The sequence below is a fragment of the Ambystoma mexicanum genome, chromosome 2p, assembly GCF_040938575.1.
Source record: "Ambystoma mexicanum isolate Mex_15411 chromosome 2p, UKY_AmexF1_1, whole genome shotgun sequence".
Taxonomy (NCBI): Eukaryota; Metazoa; Chordata; class Amphibia; order Caudata; family Ambystomatidae; genus Ambystoma; species Ambystoma mexicanum.
The window spans coordinates 1095141328-1095163414 of record NC_090923.1 but is presented as its reverse complement, the minus strand read 5'-3'; the positions used below and the strand labels follow the sequence as shown (position 1 = coordinate 1095163414).

The window sequence follows — 22087 nt, the reverse complement described above, 5'->3', positions numbered from 1 at the left end:
GGAAACCAGCAATAGAGATAGGAAGGAAAGCAAGATGGTTGAAGCGGTAGGCAGAATACTGGCCCCTACCACTAGGTACAGTTCTGTGTGGAGATCCCCCCACCTGGGCAACCTGTAAAATAAAGATATATAGCACAAGCCCAGTCCATATATTGTTCAATAGCCTTATTTCCTCCTATTAAGGTTTTACACCCCCAAATGTACCTGGTGGAGTAGAGTTCTTCGAAGACGCGTCGAAAGATCCTTCTTGAGTGACTCCCTTTAAAGCAGAAGCCACGGATCGTCGAGAGGCGTCGAAGATGGTGAACTTGTCGACGGCCGCGAGGAGAAGTTCAAGGGTGCCGAGACCCCGATGTCAATCCAGGTAGTGCTCGTCAGCGACGTCCTGCAAGGATGAGGTGTGCGGGGCACCTCGGCGATGGATTGTTCAGGACCGCAAAGAGTTTCAGAAGAACTGTGGCCCATCAAGGGCGTCGAGTCGTCGAAGTCTTTGTGGCCTTCAGGTGGCGGGAAACTCACCGGCGGATTCTCCTCGGCGCGTTTGTCGTCCTAGACTTTCTCCGGCAGGACAAAGCGGTCGATGTTGCGGACAAGGGAGTCCTTGGATTCAAATGTTCTTAGGCAAAGGAGCGGGCGGCTCCGGTCGTCGGCGGCACGGCGTCAAGTGGTCCCCACGGCTGGGCAACACAACTTCGACGGGCCTCCAGCGGTTACACAAACCTGCAAACCCTGGTCAACGGCAATAGACTTCGACAGCGGCAAAGTCCAGGTGCTTTCGTCCGGGCGCTTTGCTTCGTTCTCCTCAGCGGTCCCGTCTCGGGTCGGCAGCCTTTCAAGGGTCTGACTTCAAGGGAGTTTCGGCGAAGGTTAGCGGGGCTTGATGGTCCCTCGGAGCACGGGAAGAGGGCGCCTTACCAGGTCCTCTCTCGGATCAGTCCTAGACGAGTTTGGCAGCTTTCAGATCAGGTCAAAGCAAATGCAACAGCAAGTCTTCTTCTTCTTCCAGCTGGGCGTCGAGGATCAGCAATTCCAGTTACTCTTAAAGTGTAGACACAGCTTCTGAACAATTTCCAGTGGTGAGAAGTCCCCAGATATACCATCTTATCCCTCATCCACACTGCTGGGTCACTCTCAGCAGCCAATCATACAGAAGGGCATTCATGCAGTCAGCCAGCCAATCAGGCACACAGTGCATTCAGGCCATCCTCCTCCCTCTCAGACACTCACAACAAGGAATGTGGATTGGGACAAGTACCCACCCATTCAACACTACACACTGCATTAAGGCCAGTTTCAGGCAGGGCTGTCTCAGTCAGTCTTTGTCTCTCATACCAGAAACCAGACAGCCACAACAAGAAGTGCATATTGGTCACATACTCCATTCACCCAGGTCCCACCCACAGGGCGTACCCACAACATACAGTCACTGGGAAGGCTCCAGTCAGTCTGGACTGGACTTCACAACAACACCATATATGGAACTTCCACCCAACAGCCAGTCAGGGGGAAGGGACAGAGTCAGGGCTTCCCAGGACTTTGGGAAAACAAGGTAACAGGTAACAGAAAGCAAGAGGCCACAGGGGCCATTTTGTTTTCCATCAGGAATCATGGCAGGGCCTGGGTATCCCAAAATGGAGGATACTCAGCGCACCTGTCAAATTCAGCATGGAGCTGCCACCAGCCCATACCCTGCTCTGTGGGCCACCCACAGGTGCCCAAAAACATACACTAGGGGCAGAGGGCTGTACCCCCACCCATGGTTGCCGTAAGGGTATCCCATGGTTCTGTTCACCAAACCAAAAGAGAGAGCTGCACCGCCAGGAGTCCCACATGAACTCCTGTGTGGAAAACACAACAGAACACACGATAAAAAGGCAGTAAAGGACAAGGATGCGGAGGCCCTGTCCCTCCGATGCATTTCCAGCATCACAATTACCACATCCATAACAGGCTTTTTTGTCTGTACATCGTGCGTTTAAATCAACCACTAAGAGAACAGATTTCCAATTTTTCCCACTAGACCATTTAGTCTAAACTGCGGTAATACTTTCAAAAAAATCCCTTCGGTAAAAGACTTGCCAGGGGGATCATACAAATTAATAACTAATAGTTTCCCATACATCCTTTCCCAGTTCATCTGAATTTCCACAACTATGACATTTTCTTCATTACTAGTGGTTTTAGTTAAAGTAGCCGCAAAGTTGTTTTTAACTCCAATCATCATCAGGCCGCCATACGATTGACCTGTCAAAGCCTTTCTGGCGGCTACTTGAAAAATCGGATAGCCATCAACATAAAAATGGGATGGGAACCAGGTCTCTTGGATTAAGAATATATTCTTTTCTGAATTTCAAGTGATCCCTCCTTACTCAGGAAATACTTGTGACCTCGAGTTTTCCATGAAATAACCTTGCAAGTTCATGGTCGTAATGTAGATTTTACAGGAAGCCTGAGAGCCAATCCCATCCATGATCGTTATCCTTCAGCAACGGCTCACTTGTTACGATTCGTCTTCCAGCATTTGCAATTATTTTCAGGTTACCAATTATTTTGTTCTTCTCGCTAATACTGGGCCTGTCAATGTTATCACACTTTACATCCAGGTCGTAACCTAATTTGAGAAAATGTACTAAGTACGATCGAACCATTAATACAGTATCACACACATAGAAATGGACTTGTGATGTATTACCATCACTGTCCTCTAATGGCTCAACAAAATAAAAAAGTCACTCGAATTTAACACTGGCAAAGGAGGAATATATTGTAATAGCTGTAATTGATCAGATCTATTCTTTCTTTTCTTGCAGTGTTTGGGGAAAAAAGACCCATTATTGTAAAAAATAAATGTGCATCCAGCCTTGGGCCAGCACCATGGCCCAGCATCACCCTTTCGTTGCCCTTTATGCCATCACAGTCAAGATCGTCTTTAGGTCTCAGGCATTGAGCAGTTATTTTCTAACATCAGGCCACTATTTTTTAACTCAGTAACAGACTGCCCATCTGCAAATTCATCCTCCTTTTCGGTATTAGGTTTATCCTTAACCAACCAACTAGTCAAGGTTCCAGTGGTTTTCGTTAGCCTCTTCTTCCGACGATTGTCTGTTTATCTGGACTTTTAGTGGATTTTTTTTTTTAAATAGGTGCAATCAATGTGTTTAGTTCATCACGCTCATCAGTGTTCTTACAGAGGGTTCGCGTTTAGCCCCTGCAATTTCAGCTGCCTAATTTGCCACAGCTGTTTTCGCGTTAGATACATTTCAGAGGGTTTAATTTCCTTTACTGTACCAAAAATACCACTCATAGAAAGTTTTTCGGTATTTCCAAAAACTAGCCGGATCTTCTCCAGCATTATTTTCATCGCTCTCGTCCTCTCCATTATTCTTTCCAAAAGATCGTTCCAGCTGTAAAACAGACTTCAAAAATATTTTGAGGTCTTCATGCATTCTTCCAGATAGTTTAAGAAGGATGTTCACGGCAAATTGTAGGCTGGTCATATTTGGGTCTGCACAGATGCATTCCTCCTCTTCACTTTGAAAATATAACTCTGGAGTCGTAGACAGTCTTGTCAAATTGCCTGAGCTGGGCCCAGCTGCTCCGTATTAACAGTTGCTGGAATATTAGTAATGACTGCAATGTTTACCACAGATGATTCAGCAGCAATACTATTTTGAAGCGAGTAACATAGGTTCAGCAACAAGTCATTAACAGAAGAGGAATTCTGGCTATTATGCTCTACCACATCTGCAGTTACTCCTTCACTGTTCCTCCCTTCGCTCATTCCATCACTAGTGACATTTCCTTTGGCCGTCCCATCGACCGGAGTCCCTACTTCTCTCATGCAAGCTTTTGTTTGAAAGAAACCGGTTATCGTGCCCCTTTGGCCCTTACTGCTGACTACTTCAAGAGGGGGCCCAAGTTCTTTGGGAGTATTTGGGCAAAGTCCTGTTTTGCCATTTCCTTGGCAGTAGGTTTAGTAGAACTACTGGTTTTACAATAGAGTTTCTTTTCCCTCAGATTACAGATCTTCGTTTTACTAGTAACCTTCCCATTCATGTTCAATTAGGCGGAAGTATCAATTTGCACAGATAATGATCGACACACAGCAATAGTTCTTACCTAAAGATGGTAAAAAAAAAAAACAGTTAACCGTCTCCTCACCTATGAGCTGAAGACTTTGAGACTGTATGCACACTTGTCAAATGCACGATCAGGCTGTGCGCTGAAGTGCTGCATGTGAGTCTTTATACACTTATCCATGCAGGTGAGAAGGTGCCAATTCCTCCAGGCCAGACAGAAGAAAGTGGAAAATTAGCTCTCACTACCAAAGCCGTAGACCAGACAGATTGTGAGACTGTATCCACACTTGTCAAACACACTTTGAGGATGCTATCTGCAGCCCCTGGGATCACAGGACTAAGCAAGCAGAACCTAGGTAAGTTGTACCAGGAATAGGACAGTACCTTCAAGTGAAGAAGCAGTTGCTGCAGGACAGATGCAGCAGTGCGGCAACAGCAGACCTGGTCACAGATTTCTCTGTCTTGGCGACAGAAGAAGGGACTTTGGTGATCTGGCGACAGCTCTTGTCAGACTGACGCCCAGCAAAGTATCTTCTCGGTTTTGGTTTATTGGTGCCTTTTTCGGGCTTGAAGGGTGGTAGTTGCGGCATTAATCTCTTCTCCGTTTCTCTGTCCTTGTCTTTGGTGAACAAAGACTTTGGTCTGGCACCAGCCAGGAAGAAGCTTAGTCAACTGGGAGAAACAGACTCTCAGCAGAAACAACCCAAATCCTTGGATTTGCTTTGGGCAAAAAGTAAAAGCTTGATAGGGTCCCAGTCCAAATTAGAACTGCAAGAGTTGCTGGGAATTCAACTGGGAGTATCGGACATGGCAGCATCCAAAGGTGACTTCCTTAAAGGCTTCCAGGAATTCCAAGTTACATTTGCCTCCTCCTTACAGCTACAGTTGTCTACATTCGCCTGCGAAATTAGAGGAACGCTTGTGGATATCAGCAAAGAAATATCAACGCTGGCAGAAAGGGTTGATACCAAGGAGCGGGCAATTTAGGAATTGACCGAGTGGAGCAAGCATTCTGACATTGCTTTTGAGAAACTGTCCAGAATGACACAACCTGGAATTGCAATATGAAGACCTTGAGAACTGCTCACTGCGTTCCAACAGCCGAATAAAGAACCTTCCGGAATCAGTGTTGGACGCAACATTGAAAAAAACAGTCATTTGCTATTCGCATACCTCATTACGGAAAGCGAGCCCACTAACATTCTTCTCTATAGGGTTCATACAACGGTCACCAAAAGGTCAGAACCAGGTACCCACCCCCGAGATTTGCTGCCAGCCTGTGCACTATATCCACAAAAGGAACAAATACTAAAGGGAAGAGAGAGTGGCAGCGATGATCGCGCATAATGGGACAGAGATCTAGCTATACCAGGATCTCTTCAGGCTGACCCTTTAAAAATGCAGGGATTATGCAGTGGTAAAGACTCTTCAAGCACCAGGTATTAGGTACAGACTGATCTTTCCCTTTGGCTTAATCTTTAACTTGGATGGGAGACAACAAAGGATTACATCCAGAGAATCTGGTATGGCACTATTACATATTGAGGAGGACGCTCAGCGGGGACTCTCAGAAGGGGCTCAGGAAACATCAGAGCACCAGACGGCACTATTCTAGGCAGGATAATGGACTTCCATTGATATACAAAAGAGGAATCGCAGGGGCCTGCAAAAAGAAGTCCAGAGACCTCAACACAGAGGTCAAACCCGCAAATCAGGCACTTTATAGGACGCTGAGGTCACTGATTTGACAGCTTCCTTTTTGCAACACAGACTTGGTCAAAGAAAACACAACAAGCAGATCAGACAGACTGCGACATCTTGGACTATCTGTTCAGGGAGCACATAGCCCTGGCACAAAGGGTGCAGCCAGGGAGAGGGGGCTGTGGGATACAATAGGTACTGTGTCTCACACCATGGAACGGTTCAAGGGAAGGGATGTGCGGCATTGGGGGCAAAGTTAGTAGGGATGTTAAGAGGCTAGTAAGGGTGGGGGGGAATTACTAGTAAGGGAGGGGGGTTAACCATTTTACAGAAAGATTATGATGCCGTGACAGAAATGTGCCCGGAACGCTTAGCTTTAAGGCGTAGACACCCCACACAGCTACACATGAGCATGCTTAGTTTAGTTTATTTGCCTTGCATGGCACGCTGAACCCTGAGGTAACTAAGCACTTGACTTGGGTTGAGTTTGTGACAGACATGGTATAAATACACAAATGCAGGTGAGCATAGAGATGATATACAAGTACATGGGAGTTACATTGATGATGGCATAGGAATACAGAAATAGTGGGTAGGGCAAGGACAAATTTATATAAGAAGAGAATGTACAAGTTAATAGCAACGGAGTACTGTGATACACATTTACAAAATATACAGGATGTACATGTTCTCGGTACTGGTTGACTGGTGTATTATGTAGCTGGGATGATGGAGAAGAGCCAGGTTTTTACTTTGAAATGGAAGGCTGGGAAGGAGTGTTCGTCTAGTCTTCTGTACTAATGACCTTCAATGCATATTATGTATAATATCCATGCTGTCTAATGTTTGAACTCTAACCTACTGTAACTAAGTTTCCTACAAGTAACAGCGCCACAATGCCCCTGGGCTGCCTGTGCGCTATACAAATGTAAAAAATACATAAATAAAATGAAGTTCCATGTTTTAGCAGCCAGGACTGGGAAGCTGGTTCTGCCTGAATTTTGGAGTCTATATTTGGAAATGCTGAGGCAGGGGGCAGAGTTTGATCTGGTAGGCCTAGAGGTAGTCTTTTTACAGAATGTGTCGTCCAATTATTTGGGGGCAGTGTTGTTGAGACATTTGTGGGTGATCATGAGGGTTCTGAAGGTGATTCGGTCTTTTATGGGGGGCCATTTGACATTCTATCTGACTTAAGAGAAATGGTCGGAGCGTGGAATGTTTAGGGATGCGCGGAGGGCATTATTTTGCAAGATTTGGAGTTCGTGGAGGTTTTGCTTGCTAGTGCCAAGGTAGAGAGAATTACAATAGTCTAATTTTGATAGTATCAGAGATCTGGCTAGTGTGATAAAATTCTGGGTGGATAAGAATGGTCTACAGGCAGTTATTAGTTTTGCGGTGTAGGCCTAGGAGGATGCTGTAGCATTAACCTGTCTTGAAAGTGAAAGGGTTGAGTCGAGGTAGACTACCAGCCTTTTGGCCTTTTTGGAGACCTTGATAAGGTTACTCTCGATACTGAATTAATTGTATTGTGGGTTGAGTTTATTGAGGCGCTGTCTGGAGCCAATGAGTAGGAGCTCGGTTTTCTCATCATTTAGACAAAGACCGTGCTTGGCCATCTAGCCTTGTATTTTGCGGTAGATATCATTTAGGCGGGCGGAGTCCTTCTCGTAGGAGCCTGAGAGCGTGATGAGGATCTGAGTATCATCAGCGTACATCAAGGAGGTTGAATAGCATCTTAGTAAAGATTGATTTACAGTGTGGGGGAGACACATGAACCTTGAGGGACTCCGCAAGTGATGGGAGACGGCTCTGCTGAGGCAGTGTCTGAGAAAACCCTGATGGATCTGTCAGAGAGGAAGGATTGGATCCATTTAGCTGTGTTGTGGTTGACCAAATCGAAAGCAGCAGAGAGATCCAGGAGTAAGAGAAGGGAGGGGTGGCTTTGTCTTTGGCCTCGTCCATTTGGCTCTTCCTGTCTCAGTGCTGTGTCTAGGCCTGAAGCCCGATGGGAGGCATTGTAGGCTGTAAGTTTCAAGGTGGTTCCGAATTTGAATATATGCTGCTTTATCTAGGATGTTTAGCATAAAAAGGGACGGTGGTGATGGGGCGGTAGTTTGTAGGAATACTTGGGTCTAGTGCTGGTTTTTTGATAAGTGGCATGACCCATGCGTCTTTGAGATTCTTGGGTACAGAGCAGGAGGCGAAGGAGGAGTTGATGAATGCCGTGGGGAAGGGGGCGAACTCTTTAGCTTCTTCTTTGACGATGGAGGCTGGACAAATGTCCCCTTGGCATTTGGAGGGTTTGAGTGCGGCAATTATGGCTTTCACATGTTTGATGGTGACAGGGGAGAATTTGAATAGTTCCGATGTTTTTGGGAGAAGGCGTTTGGGTTTGGCTGGAGTTGGTTGTGCCTTTGGTGGCTAAAATGGTTCTTTTATTTATATTCTGACCTAGAGTAGAGCTATTTTATCTAATAATGCCCTCTGAATAGCACCAAGTAGCTTCTTTGTCACAAGTGGATTGGGGAGGTATGGGCGATTCCAATTCTTTGAGTATGGTGAAAAGTTCTTTGACATTGGAATTGGCATTTTGGATTCTGCTGTTAAAGATATTGCTTTTGGTTTTGATGATGGCTTTTTTCTAAGTAGAGGCAGCAGCATTGAATAATGCCCTATTTTTAGGAGAGGGGTTCTTTTTCCAATTGGCTTCAGAAAGTCTTTTAGATTTCTTCAAAGCCTTTAGGTTTGAGGTGAACCATTTGTTGAGGTGACTGATGTTTGGTCGCCAGTATGGGGAGACTTCCCATGACGCGGATCAGAGAGTAGAGAACGACGCAAGACGTCAGAGAGAGGGATGAGGTCGCAAAGCAAATATACGAGAGTATACCGACCACCACCGAAAGCTACAGGCAACCAATTCCGGCTAGGGGAAAGTGTTATCGTGAAGCAAACAGTCACTCTCACAAGGACATGCCACCATTTGACGCCCGCCCACTGACAATAACTAACAAAAACAGATTCATGATCACTGCAGCGCGTGCTGAGAAACGAGTGACTAGGAGCAGAGCGAGGAAATGTAAGAGATAGGTGATTACATGAAGAGTACAGGAGAGAGGAGTCTGGACACACGGGAGACGAGGAAGAGTCTGCACCAGAAGGAGGTGGTGAACCCAGCGAGGAACGCCCGAGCAGATGGATAACCATCCCGGTCGTGGATTGGGGGAATGTGTCAAGGATGGCACTCTGTGAAGTGGCACAGGGCCCCCAGGTAAGGTTTGGGTGGCTGTGCTGATGTAAGGTGACATAAGTACACACACAGCAGGAAACTCATCAAGAAAGAAAAGTAGGGAACTGTAGTTGTGAACAGAAAGGGGCAGGAAATGCAAAGATGCAAACAAACTGGATTCCCTCTTGGGGTGTATGCAGATATGGAAAAAGAGTGTTCCACGGACCTTTGGAAACTACAGCCTTCTGCACAGATTACTATTACAGAGGCCCACTCTGTTTGCTCATGGCTGGGAGCAACAGCTGTGGGTGTCTGTTAAACAGAAAACGCGACAAGGGAAGGGGCAGAGGTTGCCTGCCGGAAACCAACAGTCAAGCTCTGTACAAAGGATCAACATAAGACACAAGAGAGACAAGAACAGAAATAACCAGGGACAAGGAAGTCTAAGAGAAATCAAGCTGAAGGGAATGAAGGAAGACACAGTACAATAGAAATGGGTATACTAAAGGGGAGGACAGAGGAGTCAAGGAAGAGAAAGACAAGGATCAAGAACAAGGGAGCAGCAGCCAGGAAAGAGGGGGGCTGCAAACAAGGAAGCAGGGCTGCAGTACCGAATGGTACAAGTTACAGAAAAACTGTAGTGGATTGCAGAGGACTGTAGTAGGCTGCAAGGCAAAGAGTCCAGAGGAGCAGGACTGAGAGCTGTAGTAGGCGGCAGACAGAGAGCCCAGAGGAGTAGTGCAGCAAAGAGCGAACCCAAAGGAACAGGGCATAGAGGCAGAGAGACCAGAGGGTCAGGGCTGAAAGTAGAAGAGAGTAGCAGGCTGCAAGGCAGGGAGCCCAGCGGAGCAGAGCAGCAAGGAGCGAGCTCAGAGGAGCAAAGCAGCGAGGCAGGGAACCCAAAAGGCTAGGGCTGTAGGCAGCAGGGTGTAGCAGGCAGCAAGGCAGGGAGCCCGGAAAGAGCACTGGAACAAAAGCAGGAAAATGCAGCAGCAGGAACAGCATACAAAATCGAGTCAAAAGGCAAAAAGGGGCTGGGAGGACTCTTGACGCAAGAGACTGAGCTCCTGCAGGCAGCTGCTTAAATACCGCCCTGCCCTGTACTGAGGCAGGCTAATTGGCAGCACCTGGAGCAGCACACCTGAATACAATATGCCTCCTCCCTCTCTAGTCCTGAGATGGTGGAAGCAGGACAGATCCCTAGGGCTTCTGGGGATTGTGGTTCCAATGATGATGAATGGAAATGGCCAGGAATTGATAGCTGTAGCAAGGTGCATTGTGGTACATGTAGTTAGTTGAGTTAAATAAGGCACCAAAGTCATGCAAATGGGAATTAAGTACCAAAGTGTGAATAGGGGTTGTTCCAAGAGTATTCTGAAGATAAATGAATAACAAATAGTCCATGGTGGTTGCCAATGTGTCTGCCCATGGTGCAGGCATGACAGAATGTGATGTTCAGACACATGCAAGTCACATGAAGCATGAATCCAAGAAGGTCATGTGACCAGTTAGGATTTATTTATTTATTTGAATTTATAGAGCGCACTACAGCCTGTAGGCATCGGGGCGCTATGAGGGACATGTATGAAGGCTTGATTCAGGGTTACATGAATGCGGCCCAAGAGGTTACTTAATGCAGAGTGCTCAGTTACATTTACAGGAAAACAACAGTGTACAGAAGTTTTCAAGAGAACATGAGGAACATTCAAACAAAGAGCCTGGTTTTGATAGCTTTCCTGAAAGCTGAGTGAGAGTCATTCTGTCGTAGTTCAGGGGGGAGAGAGTTCCAGAAAGTAGAAGCCATATTAGGGAAGCTAGCGCCACCCGCCCACACGCTACGTGTGATGGGTGCTGTTATTCTGTTGGAGTATGCAGCTCTCGAAGGTCTAGAGGTGGCGTGGGGCTCTATGAGCTAAGTATGGGTGGGGGCAGCCCATGAAACATTTGTGCGTCAGGGCAAGTGTTTTAAAGACAATCCTTTGCTTGACGGGTAACCAGTGGATCCTCCTCCTGACATCTGAGATGTGGTCTCTTCTAGATATGCCCGTTGCGGCCCTAAGGGCGTTATTTTGTGCGAGTTGGAGTTTGGCCAGATTTTTGTAGGAGGTCCCTACAAAGAGTGCATTTCAATAGTCAAGCCTCGAGACAATTATTGCCCTTGTAATGGTAAGACAGTTCTCTTGGGATAGGAAGGGTCTGGCTGCATGGAGAAGTTTGGAGTGGTATGCTGAGGAGGAGGCTACAGCAGTAACCTGTCTATTCATGGTTATGTCAGGTTCGATGTACACACCCAGTGTCTTAATTACTTGGGATACAGCAAAAGGGATGTTAACTGTAAAGGAACAATATTGTTTGTCAATTTTACCTAAGGCGGACAGGGATCCAATTAACAGAAGTTCGGTCTTCTCACTGTTGAGACATAACCAGCTCTCCGCCATCTAAGATTGGATTGTTGAGTAGATGGAGGATGTGGGAGGGGCAGAAATAATAAACAGCAGTTTCATGCTTGACCCTACTACAACTGTGTGGTTGTCTTCCTTTGGCAGGAGGCCTGAGTGTCACTAGGCCTGTCCCATAACAGATTTAGTTAAAGATTAGGACTTTTTACACTAGAACATGGAGAAAAAAAACGTGCCCATCTCCTAATTCTGACTGCCTACAACTGGCTCTGGAAAAACCCCAGGTGGAAAGCGGTCAATAGCTCTAGCCTCCTACCTGCCTTCCCCGCCCCCGTGGCAGGGTCAAGCCCCTACGTAATATAAGTATCGCCAAACAGGAAAATTGGCAAATCGGAGCTTACTCAATGCAGAACTGGCCAGGCCATTTTTCTCGTAAAAGATATATTATTTTCTAATTTGTAAAATTGACACTTGTTATGGTAAAAGGTACAACATACATGTACTACAAACATACACATACTACATACATACAGCAGCTACAAAGTTAAACCTAGCTGTAGTCTACAGAGGTAATTCCATACATCATTAATCGACTACAAATCCCGGAATGCCACGCGCAAAGAAGGATACAGCATGAGCAGTCGGACTTCGCGCTCTTTCTGTTTCATCTTCTTTAGGATAGTCAGAAGCCCCATCACTGCAGCAAAAGAGAGCGCAACGCAACCAAATCGCCACCACAATTCCTCCAAGCGCTCTATACCTTTCAGTTGCACCCGGCCGCGATCGTCTCCGTAGGAACTACTGCAAATCTGCAACAATGCATGTTAGTAGAAACAAACAAAGGAACCTCATAGCCTAGGCCGCCTAAAAAGGCGACCGCCCCAAATGATGATCCTTGCAATCGTTCTCAAATTAACGCTGATTCCAGAGATGTTCCATTATTGTTTATTCACAGCAGTTAAGGACAGTTTGCCGTCATATATGAATGAAAGAGCGTAACGCTAACACCTCAAGTTTAAAAATGTAAAGAATCCTACTTTTGAATTGTTAAATAACGCTCTGTAGTGCAAGTAGTTGGCTATCTTAAAAGTATAACGTTTGTTTTCAGTGTATGTAGCGCCGTATGCGTGCGTGTTATTTAATACTATTCTATTCCATTATGGCCGCCATGTTGATATATCTGAATCTGTTATGCAACGGTCAGGTGTTTTGTCAGATCTGAAGGTGGGGGGGAACAATGCCCCTTGAAAACATGTCGAAAACAAGAGGCTGCAATACAAAAGAAGCCCTGTTAAGCCAACCGTTTTGCGACGCTTGGGATTTTTTTGTTTTTACTCTTTACATTCAGTAGTCACAAGCAGGAATGAAATAACTACTCGAGCCTTCCCAAAGAGTTCTAATGTTGTCCCCCACGCAGCCAGTAATTACAAACATGTCTTTAAGGTGGTATGTGTAGCCGCGTAAGATTACTATGTTGTCCTCTCTCTATTTCCGACTCTTAGTTTCGTAACTCAAAACAAGCCAATCCAAGACAACTTCCGCTGACGTAGTTGCTGTTTCCGCTTGTCCATCTTACCCCACGCCTGTATAATTTCCGGTGGAAGTTCTTTTCGCCATTTTGTGCTTGATGTTCTGAATCGCGGAGCGGGACTGGAGGCCTCTTTGTTTCCGAACGGTGAGTAAAGTCTATTACTGTCTCATCACTTCGAACCGTAGTAGAATTTACTTCTCTCATGAATACCGGCGCTCCTGGGGGACATGAGGATTTTTAGTTTTGAAAGATAGTTTAATCGTTTTCTTCAACGAGTGAGCAATCGTACGGTCTTAAGGAAGTGGGTCATAGTGCCGACGGAGGGGGCTTTGGCGGGATAAGTTTGGTGTCGTGCAAATTATTGGTACGTTTTAAGGCGGCGGGCTTCAAGATTTCGGTACTCGAACTCAAATGAACACTGAATATTGTAAAGGTAGGCCGTTGCCGCCGCTGTTAAGATCGTGCCTTTGATTTAGGCAGTTAGTGGATTGGGGGCGCGCGCGTTGCTCTGCTAATGGGTAGGATTTAAGGCTAAGAAAAAAGACACTTGCTACTCCAAGTAAGGTTTCCAGCTTGCTCAAAAGTAGGCCACAACACATGGGCCTACATTTTTGGTTCAGAATGAGTCGTGCGTGTAACGCCACTTGTTGAGGATCGTATCGGGAACTAGTTAAAGTATTGCTTCATTGTTGTACTGTCGAATGAAGGGGTTCGTGGGCTCTTGATTAAATGAACGAAATTATGATTTGGGGATCAGTTGGTATTGGTACGTTTTAAGAGGGCGGGCTTCAGGATTGTTTGAGGTTCAAACGCAGAGGGACCGCCAATGTTATAATTTGGCGGTTGGTGATGCGAGACTACATGGGTTGGATTAAGGCCCAGACTTCTCGAGCCGAACTGGACTCTTGTGAAATTTGCTCAAAAGTAGGCCTCTCCTTGGGCTTACTTATTTATTTTTTGTTCACATATGATTATGCGTGTAACGGCATGTCTGGGATCGTATAACTGCAATTCCATGTACGTGGCTTGACAGCGTAACTGATCGGTTCTGCCACCCAGCCACGGAGGGCTTTATATAAGGGCATACCTGCCCTATTCAACAGGACTCCCAAGCAGGAGCTAAAAACCATTTTGTACGAACCGTTGTTTAAATGTATATTAGGTGGGTTCTAATTCTTTATTAATACTTGCAGCAAATAACCAGCTATGGTCACATTTACATGTTTGGAAGCCACCAGTTGGCCCTGATACAAAAGTAGCTCCTGATGGCGGTTGTTTTCATGCTAACAAGGCTGTATCCCAACTTTCCTCAATTTGAACCTTGATTCAGGTGCTACTATTAGTCTGTCTTTCCTATTCTCGGCCGAACGAAGTGAGGGTTGTTGGCATGTATATTAAGAGAGCTCTGTATGGGATCTCAATCACCGATGTCTCAGTGACCAATATGGTAGTGAGGAAGTCGCACGACGAAAGAGCATCCCATGGCTCAGTGTAATATGTTGAGGTGCATGGATTGAAAAGATTAGGTGAACGGGAGCGACAACTGGTATCGGGCATTACCTGGTAGAAGAGACCTACTGGTCTTTGGTAAGACGGGCGCCTCCCCACGTGTGCCCATAAAATGCAGCACAGGAAACTTAGTAACTTGCTGCTGAAAATGTCTTCCGTACACTCCTGTCTTTCATGGCATAACCCACACATTCTGTGGTTTTGTGCAAGATTTCCAGTGTAGTGCGAAGGATCATTATTGGTACATTATCTTCCAAGCGCTAAAGCTGCTGGATTTCTGTGGACATCTGCTGCCGTAAGTTTGACAATAGGTCCTGGTTTCCGAGTCCCTGGGGAGGGCCCTTATTTGACAACGGATTCTCCCTTGGTGCCCGATTTTAAATGGTTCTAAAGCTATTTTCAGACGGTGGATGGTGCGGTCCGCCGGTTTGCAAGTGCTAGAGCTCAACATATGCCCTTGCCACTAGCTATTGGTGAAGGGGGGAGTGGGTGTGCGCTTTCTGAATAAGAGGCGCGCATTTGTTATACCCGGTTAGCATTATCGTAGGCGTGTATGTGATCTGTGAAGATGCAGGAGCACACAAGCGTAGTGTGGCGCGCCTTCCCTGGGCGAATTTGTTTAGACGCTATGTTAAATGCTACATGTTATAGCATGCATTATCCGTTTACAGTTTATTATTGCCATATTGAATTCTGTGCATGCCCAAAACTATTGATGCGTATTTTTCATGTGCATGATTGTATTTTCAGGATCCTAAATTGTAAACACCGCCATTTCTTTTCTTTATCTAGATAATCTACTACTCTGCGGTGTTGTGACCATTTGCACAAGATGGTGAAGATCTTTGTTGGGGGGTTGTCCACCTCCGTCACCAGCGAGGACCTACGAGAGCGCTTTGAGAAGTACGGCAAGGTGAATGAATGTGATGTCCTCAAGAACTATGCCTTCGTCCATATGGAGCGAGAGGATGAGGCCAACAAGGCGATCAGCGGGCTGCATAAGAAAGATCTTAAGGGTTCCACTCTGACGGTGGAGTATGCCACCTCTAAGATCAGAAACGCCACTAAAATCTATGTTGGCAATGTGTCCAGCAAGGCCACCTCTTCTGATATCCGAGCCCTATTTGAGGAGTACGGGCGTGTGTTGGAATGCGACATTGTGAAGAATTACGCATTTGTGCATATGGCTATGGAGAGGGATGCCATGGATGCCATCATGAATCTAAATGATCGCACAGTGGAAGGTCAGAAGATTTTTGTGACCTTGTCCAAGAGCAATAATGCGCAAAAAGGCGGCAAGGGTGGCCCTATGCCTCCACCATCTCCGCCGCCCCCACCACCCAGCTATTTCTTCCGGCAACGCCTGCCGCCTCCACCACCTCCCCCATCGTATTCCTCTAGGTCTTTGTATGACCGTGATTATTTGGAGCGGTACGCCTATGACCTGTATGACCGTGCTACGCGGTCAGTTTATGACCGGGCCTATGCTTCTTCTCCGTCTGCTATAGAGGCGGCTGCCATGTCCGCCTTAATGCCATCGTCCTACAGAGAAAGGAGTCCCATAAGCAGGAGATCGGGGTCTTTGTCCCAGTATTCTGACCCGTACAGCATTAGCCAAGGGTATGGTCAGGGTTACGGTCAAGGCTATGCCTCGGCACTCTCTCATTACAGCGTGGGTGCTGGCTACAGTGCCGAAGATTACTATGAGAGATACAGTAATGGATACGCAAGCCATTCCTACTAAAGTACGCCAGCCAGTTTAAGTTCTAGTAACACAATCCTGTCTACAATTTCGTCAACGTCTAGCTCACAGAGGATATTGCATCGTATCTTGAAACTTGACATTTTAAAAGCTGTAGGTGTTGAATTTTCATGCTAATAGAATGCCCAGCTGGTAATTCAAGTAAACTAGAAACCTTTTTTTGGCTTGTAATCCTTTCTTTTCCGAGATGTACTCTGACTTAAACTGGGCCTGTTTTGGTTAATTCTACAGTTTGCCTCGGAAGGCCCTCTGTTAGCAGCCACTGAATCTGTAAGTAATGTTTATTTGCATTTAATTTACTTTCGTTAGGGCCTGGGCATGGGGTGGGAGTCAGCGTTCCATGCAAGTCAACGTGGCCGCCGTAGCATGCATTAAAAAAAGAAAATCGGCCCTGTTTCCGACCGCACGAGACAATTCCAATTTAAGGGCAGCCGTACACTTCTCACACACGTGGCAGGAGGAAACGCCTAAACGATTGTAAAGAAAATACGACGCCGTCTCACGAACGTTTAAATCCGACAACCGCTACGTCCTTGTGAAAACCGATGAGATGAGCCGAGCGACCGTTTAAAACATGATGATCGCTCCGACAGCCGTTCAGATGCACCGTGGACGATATATTTCGAGGACGATTATGCTTTGGGGTTAAACGCTTTTCATTTTTGAAGGGGGTGGGCACCACATGCTTCGTTGTTTGCTTTCGCTGGGTCCTTTATTTCCAGTATAGTGGGGTATGTCTTAATGCAATGTTGAACGTTGTGCTCTTGTCTGTATCTTCAGGTATTAAAATGGCAAAGTTGTGTGCCTGAATTTAGTTCATAACAATGTTTTTGTTTTCTTATGTTGATTATTAAAATGCTTCCACTGACTTCCTGATCTAGACGTCCTTTGCCACTACATCACAATTGCATCGAGCAATTACTTGTACACGTTGGCTTCTGTTAACTTATTAATACCAATTGGTCTGCTGCCATAATCGTTTGATGGTCCACACAACAGATTAGTTTGCTCGAACGTTGTCCTTACCTGCAGGTGGAAAGACCTGTTATAGGAGAGTGCGTGCCTGTTCCTCTGGGTGATGCCAATTTAGTTACATGCCTCCAGGAAAATGGATGAGATGTTCAGTGTACATTTTTATTTTCTCCTTCGCATCAATGACCATAGCACCCCGGGTGCTAATCTTGATTGACCGCAGCTGGTGCTCTTCTAGCTCTTTATCGCCATATGCCAGCTTTCTAGCTCTGCATGTCACTGGGCCCCGTGAAGTGCATCTTCTACCCAATATGGCACGGACCCGTATCTCGTTACTGTAAGGACAAGTTGCATGTATGAATAAGTTGCATGTATGCAGATTAAAAGAACCCGGCCTCTGTTCTCAGAATTTTAGTTGGTTGGTGATAGGTGTAAGTTGCTAGAAAGCCCCCCCCTTATGCGTTATTGCCCGCCCCCACGCATGTGCGTGGAGTCGGGCATGTGTGCTGAAATGTTGCCCACGAGGTCAGGTGGTGTTGCAGGAGAATGTTCACACGTTTATACGGCTGGCCTTTGGCCTGGTAGGGGGTGAACACTGAGAGCTGACGTTGGCGAGGTGAGGAAGGTAGTACAGCAGGTAGGGCGCTGATACCATGGCATTAGGGTTTAATACTTCAGGGTTAAACTAGGGATACGTTGTGAAGTACTTTGCCTCTTCAAAATACACGATCGGTGAGCCTTCAAGTAACCCAAGCGTCTATGTCCCCTCTAGGCTGGACTACTGTAACAGCCAAGCCTGCAAATCACATCTGTCCGGCCATAACATTTCTCCACTGGGTCCCGGTTGCCCTGGGGATAAAATTCCGACGGCTCTTCTAGCCCCAACTCTGCAGGTCAGATGTTTTTCCAAGCAGAGTGGGGGTTAAATCTCTTCAGTAGGTGCCTCCCTCTGGATTAGCTTTCCTGCCCCTATCAGACTTGAGCTGGCTTGTCTCTACCTCTTTCTCGTGTTAATCTGCCACTGGCAGCCTGGTGACTCTGGTCCCTTAGAAGTCTGACAGGCTGCCAGGCCCTCCTTGACCTGTGTATACCAGCACTCCCCTTCTCAGTTGTACCCAGCCAGCATCCCTATGTCTCGTTCAACACTGTCCTCACACTTAGTCTGTGATCCCACCTTTGGGCTTCCCATGGTACTGGGCGGCCCCCTGGGCCACCCTGCCCCCTCAGCTTTTTATATTCCATTGCCCCCCTTTTTTTTACACTTCTTACTGCATTTGTCCGATCCGAATGCCTCAAGGCCCAGTAGGACTGTTCTTATTTCCAATGTTCCACCCCCCTTTTTTGCCTCGTGGTGCCTGGAAACACTATTTGCTGTATAGGCTCCGAATACATATTGATGCTGTGTTGGAAGAATACGAAGTGGTTTCAATTATAAACCACGTGATCTTGTTGAATGTGCGTTACAATGGATGCAGTTCAAAATCGAAAAGAACAAGCGGTGTGAGGCGTGGTACAAATACCTTACCATTAAACATAACACGTGGCTCTACCATTCATCATACCAACAAACATAACATTGCAGGTGACCTCACAGGTGGCATGCAGAGTTTGAAATTCAGATACACAGTGCTATTTTACTCATTTAACCATTTTATCACCCGCAGGGGTGTTTGTCAGCTAGTGTAGCAGAAAACGTTACCACATCTTTCTATGGGCTGTGGTGCTAGGTTTCACCTCTCCCGGGGTATCATCCGAATTTCTCGCCTTTTCTGCTAGATTGTGGCATGGGGGCGGGGCTGCATAACAACCAGGGGTGGGCACATTCATTCTCCTAGTCCAACGCTTGAATTGCATTCTAGCGTGCATACACATTTTTCTTGCCTTCGCATGCTGCTCCTTCGATGTCTTCTCGCAGTCGTGGTGCCGCATAGTAACCACCCACTCAATATTGTGGGTTTGCACGTTTTTTCGGCCTCTTTCAAGGGGAATTTGGTTTGGCTGTATCACTAATTCCAGTAGGGGAATTGGTTCCCACATTCCCTGGCGCTAACCATGCATTATGGGGTATGCAGGGACTCGCCAGTGGGTGAACCGGTTAAGGAAGTATTATGCAAGTACTGGAACCAAGCATGTGTTGCACCCAAGCGTTGGTTTAAACGGCCCAGGGACACTGTTTTGTGATTCAGCAAATTCATGCTGTCGCATTTCCAGTTGCCATCTGACCCAGACCCTGCTTATAGATGCAGTGCTTCTTGTGTTGGGATTGGTAATTACTGGCCAATCCCAAACAAAGCGTTTGCTGCACAATTTCTCTTTATTTACGTCTGCTGTGAGGTTCATTCAAAGTGCAAGAAGGCCGGTGTACCGAGACCACTCATTTCCAAACATTTTTGTGCTGCCCTGTCCCATCACCTGCCCATAGCAAAACACGTGGTGATGGTTGGAAGGTCTAGAATTAATCTTGACCCCTGGCATTGCTTTGCACAACCCTCCAGACCATCATCTGCGCTAAATTGGACTGCTGGGATTCGTTTTACCCTGAGAACCTCAGTCCAGTGTCTTTAGTGCTGGCTAAACTCTGCAGCCAGGATTTTCACTTGTGTTCCTAATATGGATTCTCGTTGCACATGTCCTTTGGTGTCTGCGTTCACCACCCGTAAACTAAGATTTCCTTTTGAAAACTACTCGGTTTGACTCTCAACGCTCTTTTAAGTGCAGGCGTCAAGGTAAAACATTTTGCATGTTCTGTAGATCCCCCCCCCCCCCCCCCCCAATTCACCAGAATCGGTTTCACCCCAATTCCTCCATATGCGTGTTTTAAAGTGTTCTGCAATCCTTTGCCATTCTAGCCGCAAAGCAGTGGAATGCGTTTCTTGAACAACTGAGGCAGTTTATCATTCTTCTGGCCATTTGGATCTTGCACTCATCCGTTTGCAAAGGGCCCTCCCGCTCGAACCACATGCTAAAGCCATTATGAGAAGCTGCTTCCTTTAAAGCTGAACGATCCGGCGCATTATGCCATTCCTAATCTTCCCGTACAGAATCATGACAGTCATTGGACTAGTATACTCTGGATTACTCTTCAAGCTGAGGCTTGCACGGTACACCATGTTCGGCCTACTAAAATTCCAAACCGTGGCATTTCGAGTCAGACTTTTACGCCCGTATGTCATTACTGTGAGGATTTCGACCATCTGCGCGGTGGGTGTGGGTTTACCTGGTCTTTTGAGATTTTATGTGCAATTGAATGATGGTAGATCAACCCCTGGAAAATGTGTGGGGATAATCTGCGGTCACCACACTACTCCCAGCCAGTATAGTCGCTGGGCTCCCACTCCTACCTAGTCCCTGGGCTTTCCCCACCGCAGACTCTGGGCTCCCCCCACCCTGTTTCCAGCCCAGGGCCAGTGGTGGCTGGTGAATTAGGTGGATGGTCATAAGTGTTTTTCTTTTCCCCCCGGACATGCCATCGCGACTGAGCGTAGTGAGGGAGCCTGATCCAATGAAGAGGGGTTCAGGGGGTAAGAACCTTGGTTTTTTTTTTTTGGTTTTTTTTTTTTTTAAAGTTGGGTTAACCTGTTAAATTTTAGAGCCTAATATAAAAAATGGGTAAAAAGCCAAACAGTTTGCAGTTGGAGGGCAGGCATACTTGACATCTATGCCAGATGTCATCCCTGGGCCCCACAGGGCCGAGTCCAATGAACATGATTGTGTGTTCAAGGCGCTGTGTACCCAGGTAGAAAGATATTTTTGACTGGACATCTATGATGTACATATCTCTGGGCTCTGCATTGCCTTGGGGGCTGATTTTGGCAGGTGGGCAGGGAATTATGTAACAAGGGCATTTTTAAACTACAATTTCCCACACCAAAATCGGCTCCACAGACCAAAACGAACATTCACACAGCAAGCACTTGTTCACACAGGCACCCACCATAACCTCCTGGCACAAGCATACATGCACCCATACAAAAAATAAATGAACATAAACTTTCCTTCTGCCCCGGTCCAGAAGTTTCCACTCCAGCATCATGAACAGGGATCTGGTTGCAAGAGGTTCCTTCATCTGCGTGTGGGTGCTGGAACACTCTGCCCCAGGTGGCTCTGTCTGTATGTGCGAGATGGCGCAGGAGCTGCCCTTCGCACATGCAAATATGCAGTTCCCCGGCCAGCATTTCCAATGAGCAATGCAAGGTGTGGGGAAGCTAAATGCCCCCAGCCTTGCTTGGTTCAGTGAGCATGTGCGGCTGGGGAACTGCATATCTGCATGTGTGAGGGGCAGCTCCCCCTGACAGTTTGACAGTTCAGCCAGCCCAGGAACCACCACCACCCCCACCCCTCCCCCCAATAGCTGGAAAAAGCAGCTGAATGGGTGCTCTGTATTTTCACTGGGCTGGCTCCTCCATAATGGGCGAGGGGGCTGCTGGGTTGATGCCCTCTTGCCTGTTAATGAGCTGCCAGTCTTGGCCCGGCCTATATGGCAATGCCGCAACCAAAAATGCTAGTGTGCCAGGTTGGTCTAAACGGGCCACTTGTTTGGTCAATGTGGGCCAGTTTGAGTTACTTCACTATGCAGCTAGTAGTTTTGACCATTGTTGCTGAATAAATAATTTGTGTCGCAATTTGCCCGCATTTTTTGGGACATTTGTGTTTTACAACATGGTACATTTCTCTCCCTCCAGCCAGTCACCCTGGCTGGCATCGTGCAGTCTTCGTTTGCAAGTGGCCTCACCCCAAGGGGGCCATTAGTTCAATTCTAAAGGTTTCATCAGCTGCTGTGGGCACATTGGATCCTGTAGTTGTTCCCCCCCCCCCCCCCCCCCCCCGAGGGCCAGGGCTTCCCCCATTCTGCAAATTTCCAAAGGTGGTATATGAAGCCCATTTTAGCGCAAACACCTCTGTGGGTAC

At 46.8% G+C, this 22087-nt stretch overlaps 2 protein-coding genes across 3 annotated transcripts in view; one reads left to right on the top strand and one right to left on the bottom strand.

Annotated features, from left to right (window-relative positions):
- Positions 1-12168, bottom strand: part of ARL2 (ARF like GTPase 2) — a 222026-nt gene extending 209858 nt beyond the window's left edge. Inside the window, exon 1 of the mRNA XM_069645083.1 lies at positions 12036-12168. Coding sequence (XP_069501184.1) covers positions 12036-12100 — 65 coding nt within the window. The 5' untranslated portion in view covers positions 12101-12168. The remainder of the gene's footprint in view (positions 1-12035) is intronic.
- LOC138567149 (RNA-binding protein 4B-like) lies at positions 12090-17075 on the top strand. 2 transcript variants are annotated; one of them, XM_069645081.1, is made up of 3 exons: positions 12090-12228; positions 12908-13080; positions 15238-17075. In XM_069645081.1, the coding sequence occupies exon 3, from the start codon at positions 15278-15280 to the stop codon at positions 16187-16189; it is 912 nt and encodes a 303-aa protein (XP_069501182.1). In that variant the 5' UTR covers positions 12090-12228; positions 12908-13080; positions 15238-15277; the 3' UTR covers positions 16190-17075. The 2 variants fall into 2 exon arrangements, with proteins under 2 accessions (XP_069501182.1, XP_069501183.1); XM_069645082.1 differs by lacking the exon at positions 12090-12228 and adding an exon at positions 12233-12428.
- The last annotated feature ends 5012 nt before the right edge of the window (positions 17076-22087 follow it).